The sequence below is a fragment of the Cryptomeria japonica genome, chromosome 11 (assembly GCF_030272615.1).
Source record: "Cryptomeria japonica chromosome 11, Sugi_1.0, whole genome shotgun sequence".
NCBI lineage: Eukaryota > Viridiplantae > Streptophyta > Pinopsida > Cupressales > Cupressaceae > Cryptomeria > Cryptomeria japonica.
This window is the reverse complement of record NC_081415.1, coordinates 279,132,384-279,146,282: the sequence shown is the minus strand read 5'-3', so window position 1 is coordinate 279,146,282 and position 13,899 is coordinate 279,132,384. Positions and strand designations below refer to the sequence as shown.

The 13,899-nt window shown below is 38.3% G+C and overlaps 1 protein-coding gene across 1 annotated transcript in view; it reads right to left on the bottom strand.

Annotated features, from left to right (window-relative positions):
• The window catches only part of LOC131054335 (uncharacterized), a 127,076-nt gene that overhangs the window by 73,590 nt on the left and 39,587 nt on the right, over positions 1 to 13,899 (bottom strand). The window contains exons 2-8 of the mRNA XM_057988817.2: positions 3,633 to 3,669; positions 3,066 to 3,249; positions 2,818 to 2,966; positions 2,421 to 2,654; positions 2,151 to 2,340; positions 1,166 to 1,291; positions 898 to 997 (exon numbers count right to left, since the gene is read on the bottom strand). Coding sequence (XP_057844800.2) covers positions 898 to 997; positions 1,166 to 1,291; positions 2,151 to 2,340; positions 2,421 to 2,654; positions 2,818 to 2,966; positions 3,066 to 3,249; positions 3,633 to 3,669 — 1,020 coding nt within the window. The remainder of the gene's footprint in view (positions 1 to 897; positions 998 to 1,165; positions 1,292 to 2,150; positions 2,341 to 2,420; positions 2,655 to 2,817; positions 2,967 to 3,065; positions 3,250 to 3,632; positions 3,670 to 13,899) is intronic.

The window sequence follows — 13,899 nt, the reverse complement described above, 5'->3', positions numbered from 1 at the left end:
CTTTAGTTTTAGTTTTTTATATTTCTCCAGTATCAGTTCCCTACCTAGCTCTGAATTTGGAATTGTGACTCTTCTATACAGTACACAAGTTTTCACCATTAAATCCACTCAGACTGCACAGAACCATCCAATTTTAATTTGCTATTAGAGAGGCAAATAATATATACTAATGAATTTCCTAAGTCCTAACCAAGCAAAAGGTCAATACTAAGTCCTAACCCTGGTATGTCCCACGTATGCCAGGGGACATACCCATGTAGGAGTCCCTGCCTTGAGGAACTCAGAGTGTTTCCAGGTTGTACCTGCCAAAAATCAATACCTGGCCTGTACCGGTATGCTTACAGAGGGTGAAATAGGAAAACATGATAACGTAGGTGAACTGTAATTGTGATGCAAGCTACTTGCAAACAAGGGTGGATGGCTTATAATATGATCAGTGCAAATCTCAAATAATTGTGTCGCTTAATTTCTGAAGTGATTGGTCTAGATGGATGCAAGGTATACTTACAAGTTACAACTAATGAGAACACTAGAATTCATTTGAATGATTATTACTTATTCATCCATATCATTTATTTACCTCAGTTATTTTTTCTATGAAATATCCTGTATCTCCTTTAGACTGATAAAGATAAATGGGTACAGAGCATAAATTTAAAATCAACGAAATAAGACTCCATAAATTTATCACATTTTTCTAATTAAAGCTATCGAATTTTATTCTTTCCCTTTTAGATAAGCAAACAGAAAACTTAAGGGCAAGGATGCAGGCTGCGATCATATGGTATGCTTGAACCCTGCAAAACTCATATTGAAAGCCAGAATTATAGAAATTGTGCCCATATGCTGAGGTTGTACCATACAAAAGTTATGAATGAAATAAGCTTAAATACTCACAGCATTCTTAGTACAATGTGCATAAGGCCGCAGGTATGGTGTTCCATTTGAACTTAGGGACAGAACACGTGCTCCCATTAGTTGATGCCAAAGAAGTGCACTGATTTATAATTAAAAAAGTGTCAGGACAATGTTTGTGTCCAAATCTTGGTTCTCTATATCACCCCAAGTAGGAATTCAAATTTAGTATTAAATTCTCCCTTTGGTTAAGCTGTTAAATAGACAAAAACGCCAGGAACTAAATAAACAACAGATCTTAAAGCTGTACCTGTAGTAATCAGGATTTGGCACATAAGTAGTTGTGTTTAAAAGCCCATAATTGCCACCAATCAAGCTTTGCCTGCAATAAGTCTTTGTATTGTATGTTGATGCCATGCCAAGCTGATCTAAATACCTGTGACAGTTCCAACGAGTGTTCCTTAAAAATGAACAAATTGCTGTGTATGGTATCACTGTGCTAGAGAAAATGGATAAGAAAACTGGACTTGCCCAAAAGGAAATCTCCAGAAGGTGCAGTAAGTCATTCTGTGCATTTATGAAGACATATTGAAGGTTTAAGTGCACATTCATGCACTCGTAAAGGAAAATTAATTAATTATAATTTCTCTCTTTCTCATTAGCTACTCAAGGATAGAGTGACCTTTACACCTAGAATTTGTGTAGCACTGTGTGAACATGTGTTTTAGTGGCCCAAGTGAAAATTCAAAATGTAAGATCCTTATTAAAGAGAAGAACATCCTATGCAATATTGCTGAACGCTTCAGAAACATTGGAGTTTGAAAATAAAATTATATGGAATGTGTGAATGTATATATTTATATACACACATACGTACATCAAATGCATGTTTTCGTATATACATACACTCACATAAAACTAGAAATACATCAGGATTGCTGCCACGAAAAGGTGAAGTATGAGTACACACAAAGAACAAAGAGGAAAAGGAAAATTCAAAAAAACTATAAATAACCTAAGAGACTGAGCGCTATTTTGAGGCTGGCCAAAAAAAAGGACAAGCAGAAAAACTAGTGTGTTTATTCATAGAGTTAGTCATAGATGATTTTGGTCTTCTGATTCTTGGCTGTTAGCTTCTATTTTCATCATGTCTCATGATTTTGCTTGCTCTAGAAGATTGACTCTTGATAAATTTCATTCCTTTTTTTTATAAGGAAACAGTACATCTTAAAATCTGGATGGTGTTGCAATTTCTGGAGCAAACAATACTGATGTTTCACAAAAGACGAGTGTACCAAAAACTAGAGACAAATGAATTAGTGACGAGATTGTGTCCACTGTTATAAGCTCCACCAGATTCACCAACCCATGCTCTTGACCAAGGTCCATAATTCTCCAAGACAGTTTTAAGTCTTCTGAATGTAGACTCTCCTTCGCTAAGATAATGCGGATCCAATATCTTCCCCACAAGATGCTGATTCACACCTGTTAATCAGATAACTAATAGTATCATCTAAAAACTTGATATGGAACAGACATTGATGAAAGCTAACATCTTATATTACCTGGCCCCAGATTGTAGATATGATGTGTAACAACATCTACAATGTTTGGTCCTGATCGTTGAAGAAATTCCTTAATCCAGTTTTTATCAACAGATCCATCAGGTGCAACAAGTTGGGGTTTCACTTGAAAATCCTTGTAAATCTTTTTCAATATCCTTTTAAGTTTAATTACATCAGCTGCATACTGTGTAGCGTTGATACTTGTTCCAATACCACTTCCACTCAACTCATTTCCTATTCTCAAAAACGTCAATTTTCTTGTCATATTCTTGATAAAAAATTGGGTATATTTCATAGATCAATTACAATGAGATACATATACATCCCACATAGAATCACACATGACAATCTTACTGAGCATAGGAAAATGTCAAAACAACTTGAAATAGCAGCTCACCTAATTCCCATGCATTTATCTGATAACCATGATCAACTGTATACTGAATAAAATCATAAGCGTTGGTTGAATCCCAAGGTCCTGATGAAACACCCTTCGATACTACTTTCCTTCCATTCAAAGCATTCAATCCAAATGCTACCACAGCCCTATAGTCACACTTCAATATTAGCTAACAACTTTACAAATTCAACAACGGAAGGTTAAGCCATCTATGATAATGCTCTCAGAATCAGTCAAGAAGTTACCTTGTTTTCCTAAAAAACAAGTTCAGGGCATCCCATCTTGACATGGGAAGGCATCCATCTGTAAATTTGAACATTAGAGAAACATTTTTGATAAAAGGGTGACAAGGTTGCTTCAAATCTCCAACATCATATATGACTTTGTCTTGCAATGTTCCACCCAATCTTATTTTCAATGGATCAAATGCTGTACATTTACACACAAAATGTTAGCAAAGGATTCTTACATTTTGTAACCCAAAGACTAGTTCTCAAGACATGTCGAATTACAAATGATAACTGTCTAGATGTTAACCAATCATGTATCATCTAGAGAGCCCATACAAATTCTAAAGCAGCTTGATCTCCTAGGGTGGAAAAGGCTTATTTTCCTCCCAAAAGGATACATAAACTTATATGTTTAAATGTATATTTCATGCATAAAATAGTTTGATTAAAATATCATGAATGCTATAAAATTACAAATTAGTTAGACCAAATTCACGTTTTTGTCAATTATTAACTTAAAGATGGAAGGATAAACAGATAATGCATCTTAGGATTGTGCAGAAAGGAAGGCACGATGCTTACCCTTCACAGCATTTTCCAGCAGTGAACTTTCAAGATCCTGTAATAAGCCAGCTGGACAAATTAGAAGAACATACCAAATAAACTTCTATTTTCTCATGTTGAAAATTTTGATTTTTTCCATTCGTTGTTGGTTTCATATTACAATTCTTCTTTTGAAAACATGATATTTGTCACAATATTGTTGTTATAGATGTCTTCCTAGGTTGCAAGTGATATTTCTGCAATATTTCAAATTACTGTAGCAGTTTTCTAGGTTGCATCTTGCCTTTTCCTTCAATAACATATTAATTTATTTCATGCTTGAGAAGGGGCAGTTCTTAAAATAGAAAAAAAAATGTGTTACATGTAAATTCTACATTGAAAATTGATATGAAAATGTCAGATTTCACCTTTTTCTTTTCTATTTCTAACCCTTAAACTTTATCGTGAATCACACTTCCTAATTGTGTGGACTGAGAAAATTATATTTAGTCATATGACCATCTAACATGTTTGGTAGAGAAATTAATCACCCACCATGATATCTACATCTCAAGAAGCTATATATTCCCTATGTAGTTAAATAAGATTCGAAAAAAGCTTCTCATATAATTGACTTGGTTCAACGAGCATGTACATCCAAGTAGCTAGCGTCTACAAGAATCATATTCAAAATTATTAATTAATGATCTCGAGCAGAACATCCTAACATCCTCATTACTAAGTGGTGACTAATTTTCAATAACACAGAAAAAATATACTAATCCAAAACTTTCATCATGTTGACATCAAAATATATACTGCTAAGACTCATGAGATTTGATTATCTTTCAAAATGATTCTCCTAGCATCTTTACCAGATAGAGCTGCAAGCGATTTCATAACCCACCTTTTGAAGGAAAGGGACTGTGAAGATGTTCAATTAATCAACTACAAAACTCAAGATCAGATATTGCAGCAATCAGACGCATCTTTAACTAGTGCTATGGAATATATAAAAACGACTCCACAACAGAACTCAAAAATGTATGGGGTGGATGCTAGATGCATCAGCATTAATAGAATAAGTTATGCACTTTGGAAAGGTAAGTAATGGGCTAGACACACTAAGCAGAGACCATAGTAATCAGCCTTTGTTTCAAAGTTCTTATGACCTAATGGAATATCTATTTGAACCTTATCCTGCTTCAAAATGTAAGCCTTGACCACATCTTTCTAATAATTGTAGTAAATTGCTTTTTCAATGCTTATACCCGGTTTACCATCAATGGGAACTGGGATATATTGGAAGAAATGGAGCTCTTCAGATCATTCAGCAATGCTGCACACTCACACCCACTCTGTAAATGATATCTACCTGATGCATTTGGTCATCTATTGGCCTGCAAGGTAGCAAAGCAAAATATAAGTGGCATTTTTCTCATGCAAATATCTTCAGAAGCTTCCCGATGGTCATTTCATTAATGATGAACTGGCAATGAGTTGTTGAGCAGCAATCAGACTTTTGATAAAGCCTCTAGTTCTAAAATCCATGGAGGAAAGTGAATTGCAATTGTAAACTAGGAACCCAGGGTGAGTCTTAGCCAAATAGAGAAAAGATACAAGTTCTTCAGCACCCCATTTGTTCTTTAAGTGTTTCCAACAGATTTATGGAAACAAGTAGTCCCGAGATTCGAAACAAAGGTGACTTACTAGATAATACAACACCAGACATATGTGGTAATGTTTACAGCTAGAGCTGTTTACTTTTTGTTGTACTGGACACCTTTAGTCACTCGCCACATAAAATTCACTAAGATCATTGAATCCTTTGTTTGGACCCTTTGCAAGGCTTAAAGGCCTCCCTATATTAATAACACCTAGTCAAGCAAGGAATGACTAATAAAACTACTGTAAAAGACGCAACCAGTACATATGCCAAATGAATAATAAAAGCTTTGAAGGAAAAGGATGCATGGAAGGTGCTCACTAAGCATGTAATTTGTACCATTGTACCTTATTGCAAAAGGTGTTAGAACATCTTAAATTTTAAGAGCTTATTGCAGTAGAATTTACAATAATCAAGAGCTTGTTTGTGCATCAAACCATATAAAAATCCTTCAAAGCCACCAATGCCTTACTTGAGATATGGTTATCTGACGAGTTTAAAACTAGAAACTTCTTGAACTCCACTCGTTATGATGGTCAATGCTCATTGGAATAGGAAATCCCTTTAGAAGTGATGGTCGCTACTCATGGAGATGAATTCCCTTTAGAAGAAAACCCACAGTTTTTATCAAAGTAAAAGATATTCATTCCAACAAGCATTTGCTACCACTACAATTCCTACCTGTGTGTTTCAAATATACCTATCTTTACTACACTCAAAAGCCATAAATAGAGCATATGGTTAGACAGGAGAGAACAATTTTATGTCATGATTCCATGGAAGGCGTGGGTTCTCTCAATGCATTGGGTAAGTTTGATAACCCACAAGAGATTAGCGGAAGACATGAAAATATACCAAATAAAATATGTAATTTAAGTGAAATAATATTACCAACAAAGCTTGTGCCTAAATTGAGTTTTGACAAATTGACCTCCTCTAGAAGAAAAAATAACGAAACAATTGATCAAGATTTTTGAACTAGTTTTTATCATTTGACTGCTTTTCAACAATTTTTTCACTTACCAACAATTTTTTTTAATAGGGTTTAGGCACAATATCCTCATGCATTTGACAATTTTTTACAATATTTTCAGCATTTCAAAGGCATATTTTGTTTGATGTGTGGCTAAGGAATTTTATCTCATGCATACTTACCTGCAAAATACTAAATAAGCTGTTTAATGCAACTTGCCGCAATGCCAAGTTCAAGTTTCTAAAACCATGGTGACTTTGTTTCTTAAATTGCGGCAACAGGAAGGGTTGACCATTGAAGCTAATCAAAAAGGATAAGGTAGTCTGCGCTCTAGATTACAGAATGCATTTTTTATTTAACTATTCATTTTCAGTGTTTCTCACTTTTGGCACAACTCAATGTCTACCTTGGCCTCAACTTTGAATAGTGTGTAATGTGAGGTTTCCTCTTTAGCAATAACATTCAATGCAAATAATGAAAATAAACATTCACTACAAAATTAAAACAAACATTTATCCTAGAGGCTTTGCTATCTTGAAAGATGGTCAGTGTGGCTTCCTTAAGCTCAATTCTGCAAGTAGAAAATGGCAATGGTGATTGTTGGGCAAGAAAATCAAATACTTCACCATGGAATTCTTTCTGAACTCTTCCTATTTTTCTCTGCTATTCTTCCTTACATACCTCTCAAAAGCATGAGGAAAACTATTGCAATGTTTCCAATTTAAAAACAACTAGATGTAGAAGTTACAGCCAACCAAATAACCTTTCCTCTTCCATTCTCAATCTGGATTTTACTTAAATCATTCACATTACAATTTCAAATTTACATTTTTACATGGGTCCTTACATCATTCTATCATTCCTTGCCATCCTGAAGTTGGGCGCATTCCAGAGGGATAGGAGGAATTTTCAAGGCCTTAGCCAAATTTCATCATTCCCATGTCTACAAAATCCTTAAGCACACTTGGAGACGGATGGAGGAATTCCTTCAATGCCTTAGCCAATTTCTTGAGTCTCCATATCCGAAGAATGCTTGGGCGAACATCAAGCTTGGGGGAGAATTTTCTAACACGGCCATTTTTTCCATTTCCAAGACTTGGCGCATTTGGGGTCTGGAGAAGGAATTTCTTTCCAACACTTAGTATGCTTAGGCGTGCATTTGGGAGGCATAGAATAACTTTTGGAAATTTGGAAAAGTCCTCCTTGGAGGATAATTTTCACTCCTAGGTGCACTTTGATGCATGTGGAGGATTTGAGCTCTAGCTGAAAATTCCTCCTCGGAATAAAATTTCCACTCTTGAGCACACGTTTGCTAGGGAGAAGGATTTTTGTCCTCACAAAAAATTCCTCCTCGGAGTGGATTTTCCACTCTTGAGCACACTTTTGCTAGGGAGAAGGATTTTTGTCCTTGCGGAAAAATCCTCCTCGGAGTGGATTTTCCACTCTTGGGCGCACTTTTGCTTGGGAGAAGGGCTTTTGTCCTCACAGAAAATTCCTCCTCGGAATAGGTTTTCCACTCTTGGTGCACTTTTGGCTTGGAGGAGGATTTTTCCTTTTTGCCAAATTCCTCCTTCAATGAGAATTTTCACTCCCGGGCGCACTTTTGGCCTAGAGGATTTTTTGTTTTTGCCAAATTCCTCCTTTGATGAGAATTTCTACTCCTGGGCGTACTTTTGGCTTGGAGGAGGACTTTTTCTTCTACACTCACTTCTTTGACGATTTATATTTCATCTTCCTTCTACTAGACTTGAATCTGGGTATTTGCTCCATTTACAGTCAACATTCTCATGTTTCTAAAAATAGAAAGTTTTGTTCAAACGCAAAACTAGGCCAATCGGGGCCACAATGAAAATTTCTAAAAATAGACATTGCTAAAAATAGAAAGTTCCCAAAATACGCTCAAATTTCACTCGTGGCTTCCTTGAAGGATTCTCTTTCTATACTTAGCCTCGGATTTCACTATGCTCAAGGTTACGGACTTCTTTTTTAAGTTTGAAGGGTAAAAACCCTAAAATAGACAATACATGCTTCCAGACACCAAAATTTTGAATGATTCTCTTTCATTTCCTCATATCAATTCTCAAGGTTATCTTGACACTTAGCCAAATGTCCATCATTCCATTCCTCTTACTATAAATTCTTTGTTCTATTATTGCAATCTCTTCCTTGGACAATAATATTACTCACTCAACGATGTCCTCCTTTCAGCATCTAAGGTTTTGCTCCCCGTAGTGTTCCTAAAGAAAGACAAGGAAACGTTGTGAAGTACAAGTATCAATCAAGTTCGCAGTTAGCAAAATGAAAAGTTTGAAGGATAAAGCAATAAGAACAATGCATTTTTTAATACATTAAAACCCTAATTCTTGACTTGATGACAATATTAAGACTGTATCCTATCTAGGCTGTATATTCCTTAATAATCTATTCCCTACTTAGTCACTTAATTACTTCCAAAGACGAAAATCCAAACCAATAAAACCTTATAACTCATTCCTTAGGGTCAAGAGACGGCACAAACTGCAAAAGACTTGGTTTATTCAACCAACAGAGGGGGTCCCCATTTGCAATGGGGCGATGTGTGAAAACGTCACAACGTGACCTTCTCTTAGACAAATGTTGTTCCGAGTCGCAAGTATGGAATAGTAATCAACAATGCAAGGTGTGGACAATCAGAAAAGCATGAGCCTTTAGATGTATGAATAGTGTAAAGATGAGATGAAGTATCGAAGTTTGAACTTGGAACAAGATGTAAGAAGTGAAGTTGTGTTTCATGATGAACAAAAGTGTAAGAATAATTGTTCCAAGGAAGGTCGGAAATCCAACCTTCCCTTGGACAAACTTGGAGAGAAAAAAAATTGTGAATGGAAAGAAGTTTATGCGATCAAGAGAAGTTATCCAAGAGAGGTCGGATTTCTAACCCTCTCTTCGATAAATTTACAAGTCCACAATAAGATCATGAAAATTTCCAAAGTTGAGATGAGAATTTTGTCCTTGGAATGAAAATGAAATAAGAATTTTATCCATGAAATAAAAACGAAATCTGGAAAATAAGCATAAATTAGAAAGGGAAAATTTCAAAGTTTAAGTCACAAGGACAAGAAAAAATCCATATCCAACTCCAATTTCCACTAAAAATTCTTGGACAAGATAAAATTGCACTTGAAAAATCCTTGAGCAAGTCGAATTTCCGCTCAAGAATGTAATCCAAGGTGGAATCCCCACCAAGGATAAAGAGTGAAGAGGCCAGTTTGAGATGAACTTGAGGCAATTTGAAATTCTGGTTTGAGATGAACATCAAATTCCGTTCAAAATTGTGCAAGGCAAACTTCAAACTTTGACCAAAATTGCCAAGAAAACATGCATTTCCACTTGAAATTTTTAGATAGCATGCAAGTTCTGCTGGAAAATGCAAGACAAGGTTAAGTTCCGCCCAAAATTGTTGAACAACCCTCTAATTCCATGTAATGTCCCCTTATGGTCTATCTTGGTAAGTGGGGACAATTATCTTGATTCCTATTAAATGATTGAGATTTAAACCAAGTGAAGGGTATTACACAGATTATCAATTGTTATCTCTTACCCAAATATGTCAGAATTGATGTAGAACTGATAGCAGGGTCTGATATATAATTATGAGATATACTATAAATGAGATTACTTAATTACTTATTGTGATAAAGGAATAAGACTGATCTGATGTACGATATGCCTCCCAATTGATATATTCATATATATGGCTTTTTGGCAATGGTTTACTCTCTCTGCTATATCAGTTTCTTATACCCACGTCTATGTATTTCTAACATCGATATGTAACTATCATCTAATCCTCCCCTGTGACAGAAGTGGAAATGCCTTCTTATACCTTGTGCGTTCAAATGGTAAGTTATGTGGCAAGGGACATGACTATTCATCATCCCTTACTACCGTAAGCTAATCACCTCCTTTCACGATAATTATTATTATCGATTTGATTTTACATATGGTAGCCTTCATACATAATCGACGTCTGCTTGTTATGATCGCTGACCCTAATTATTATTGTGTCTCTTCATAACGATATCAATTAGTTTATAATTGATGGTTCGGCATGCTCATCGACATCATTAATTATTTTGTTTACATCGGTTTGGATAGTAATCTAATCATCATTGATATTATTTAGTCTTATCTCACTACTGACTTCTATTAACACGTAATCGATATCTGTCCACGCCTAGGATCATATTCGATCCTTCTTACTGTAATGTCCCGTTTATCGAATGACTTCTTCAAGTGGCGACTCTTCATTTAACATTCTTAATCATTAGCTTTAAAGGAAGGCGTTGACATTAACCAGAGTAACTACATTAATACTCATTAGTATATACATATATAAAACGACGTTATAAATAATGTTATTCTTGCATATACATATCTCGTCACTATTTATTCCTATGCGGAAGATGATCAATTCTCAGACTGATGCACATCCACGAGATGGTCATTAAAGTATTCTGGTTTGTTTATAAAGTCGTGAAGTCTTACTTCGTAAGACGATCCCATATTAGATCAGGACAATGACAGTCCGCTCCTCCCGAACTCTTGTGGTGGAATCATCGCTGTCATCCTTATGCACTTATTAATACCTTGATCCTAACTACACCATGATTAGTCATCAATATTAATAATACTGAATTGGGTCTTGTTTGGTGGTTATATATAAATATTTCATATTTTTAATTGTATTATTATTTAGTTTTTAAATTCTATTCTAGAGCGACATCATCGTGTTTTGATTGTCATGATGGGAACATCACATTCCGCTCTATATTGCAAACACATCTTGCAATCCCGCTGGAAAATGTTGAATCATCTTGCAATCATGCTGTTGAACCACCTTAAAATCTTGCCCAGCACTTTGACAAATTCCTACATAAGCAAGTGAGATCCACACCAAGAAAGAGGTGCATTAGGTGAAAGAGAGTCGGCTTCCTACACAAATGGGTGAAAAGAATGTAAAGTGCAATATAAAGGACTGACTTGGAATGAAGTGGAGAGAATTGACGATTTGGAAAACATAAAGGAGCCAACCCTTATCAAGGAGAAGGAATTGTTACATGAGCATCTACAAAGGAGAAATCAAGAAGATCATTTACAATGCAATTCAATTCAAACGAATGAATTCCAACAGTTCAAGGAATGAGTTACAGCAGAGATAAAAGTGAGTTACAGCAGAGAAGGAGACATAATTTTGTTTTCCCCGTAGGGTGTTAGGTTAAGACATTGCATAAATGACAGAAGTACACAGAATATATGGAACTCACAAGTATTCTATTGATTCATAATAAGCCAGTATATACAATGATAGCAATATGTTCGACTACAATAGCACGTCCAAAGACTGGAAACAAATACAATATAAAGGAGTCTGGTCAGTTACCCGGTACCAACTGCTGACAACCGACGGGTTAACTGCCGACGCTAACACAATTTACCTTAATGCTTAATTACTCGACAACATCATCCCCCCCAAAAAGAAACGTTGTCTCCAGACGACAGACAACCAAAATGGGAATGATGTACAAGCAAAACTGAAACCCCAAAACAACAAATTACTAGGATTGGGGTAGAGATGGCGTCTCTGATGGTCCCGTGGATGAGGAAGAGGCCAACTACTCCCAGAGCTGCAACACCTGCTCTGTGCGGTGGCGAAGATCCCTCTTAGCCACCAGCTGGCACTCCCGAGACCGTTGCACTCTGAATACGGCCTCCATCAGCTCGGTATACTTCTTATCCAGCTCTGCCCTCGTACAACTCAGACTGGCCTCCAACAAAGCCCTATCTGCCACCCGTGTGGCTGAGGCTACTGCTAACTCGGCGCAGACACGAGCCAACTCCTCCTCCATACTCTCTATCCGGGCTCTCTGCTGAGCCAACTCCAACTCCAGTGTCTCTCTAGTGATATCTGCCTCCTGCTAAGCACGACGATGCGCCAAATGACTATCCCGTATGGCCTGCTCAATCCTCCTGAGTAGGCTCTGCACCTGACTCTCTCCAGTCTGTCCAGGGTGCTGCCACTCCTCCAACATCACAGGAATATCCACGCAAGGCCATCCTTTGTCAACAAAGCACCGCTGAAATGCCTCAGCAACTCCTCCGGTAGCAAATGCCAGGAGACCCTCCAACGCTGGCTGCCCCAGGGTCCCTTCCTCCATCAAGGCCAAAAGTCTGCGTGCCTCACTCTCTACTGTTGCCAAATACTGAGTCAAGGCAGTGAGCTAGTTCTCTGTAGAACCAAGCATCGAAATGTCTACCTGTGGCACCGTATCCTCCGCACCACCCATGTGCTAGAGTAGGTCCGTAGGTTCCCCCTGTGCACGCATCTCATGAGGAGAGTCACTACCCTCTAAATCAACCACCTCCTGACGGTGAGGTGTGGCAGGCAGGGGTCCTACTGGGGCTCTCAGTGGCGCTGAGTATTGCTCCAACCATGAGTGTGTATCATCTCCCTCAACGTCACCCCTATCTAACTTGATCTCTCCACCTCCACCCTCCATCGGCTGTACCACTAGCTCTGTCCGAATAAGGGTTGTGTCCCTCGGCTGAACTACACTGCTACTAGGGACTTGTGAAATCTGCTCGAGGGAGGGACGAGGATGCAGCTGGCCAAACCCCGACACAGGGATTGCTGATATGGCTCCCACTGTCACTCCTGCTGCTGGTAATGGTGTCACGGTCCCATCTGTAGTCAACACAGCGGTTGCATATACTAGCCTCCTTGTCTGAACACCTGTAGGTCGGACCACTCTTCCTCCTGGCAGTCCCCACGTCCCCTTCGATATCTGGCCAAGGGCAACCGTACCACCTGCACCTTCTTCCGTACCCAACTCTGGATACGGTACCTCCGTGTGTGAGAGGCGAAATCCGGTATCACCACCCGAACATCGAGAAGATGTCTCCTCCGACTCCGCTCCTGAACTACTCTTGGTGGCCGAATCCGACTCGCTAGCAGAGACTACCTGAATCTGGGGCTTCCGCTTCTTGCTGGATGGTGCATCCCCTGTGTGTGTATCCAAATGAGTCCAGTAAAAAATGGAGGGCATCGTAGGGTCAATGCTGTCTCGCGGCTGCCACCCTCGCCTTTCTTCTGACACCTGTATACGGACTGCGTCTAGGAATAACCCAATGGCATGGTGGGGCATATAGAATGCCTTGTGCTTTAGTGTGAGGAACTCATGAATGCGGTCTGACAGCACAGTAGCCCAATTGTACACCGTCCCATTCCGGAGCCCATTCATCAATGCAATCATCGGCACGGCTGTGTCGGAGGCCCTATTGGCTCCTGTGAGACTGCTCTTCATCAAGTCGAGCAAGCAGTGCCATGCACCAGGTACTATGTAAGATTTTTTCAGTCCTCGCCCCTTGGGTGTCGTAATCCTGTCCCACTCTGCTCTGGTCAGGTTATCCCGACATATTTGCTGTAGCAGCTGATTTTTCCTCTCGGCGGACATCTTCATCGCATGCTTGTCCACCTTCTTCCCTCCGTCAAGAATGCCAAAAACCCTGGCAAAGTCATCTGGAGCAAAAGACACGGTGACGTTTGTGTGCTAGTACTTGAACGAGGAGGTGCACAACTCATCATTGTACGATTTTATCATCATGCGCAGGCAAGGCTCAAAATCCTG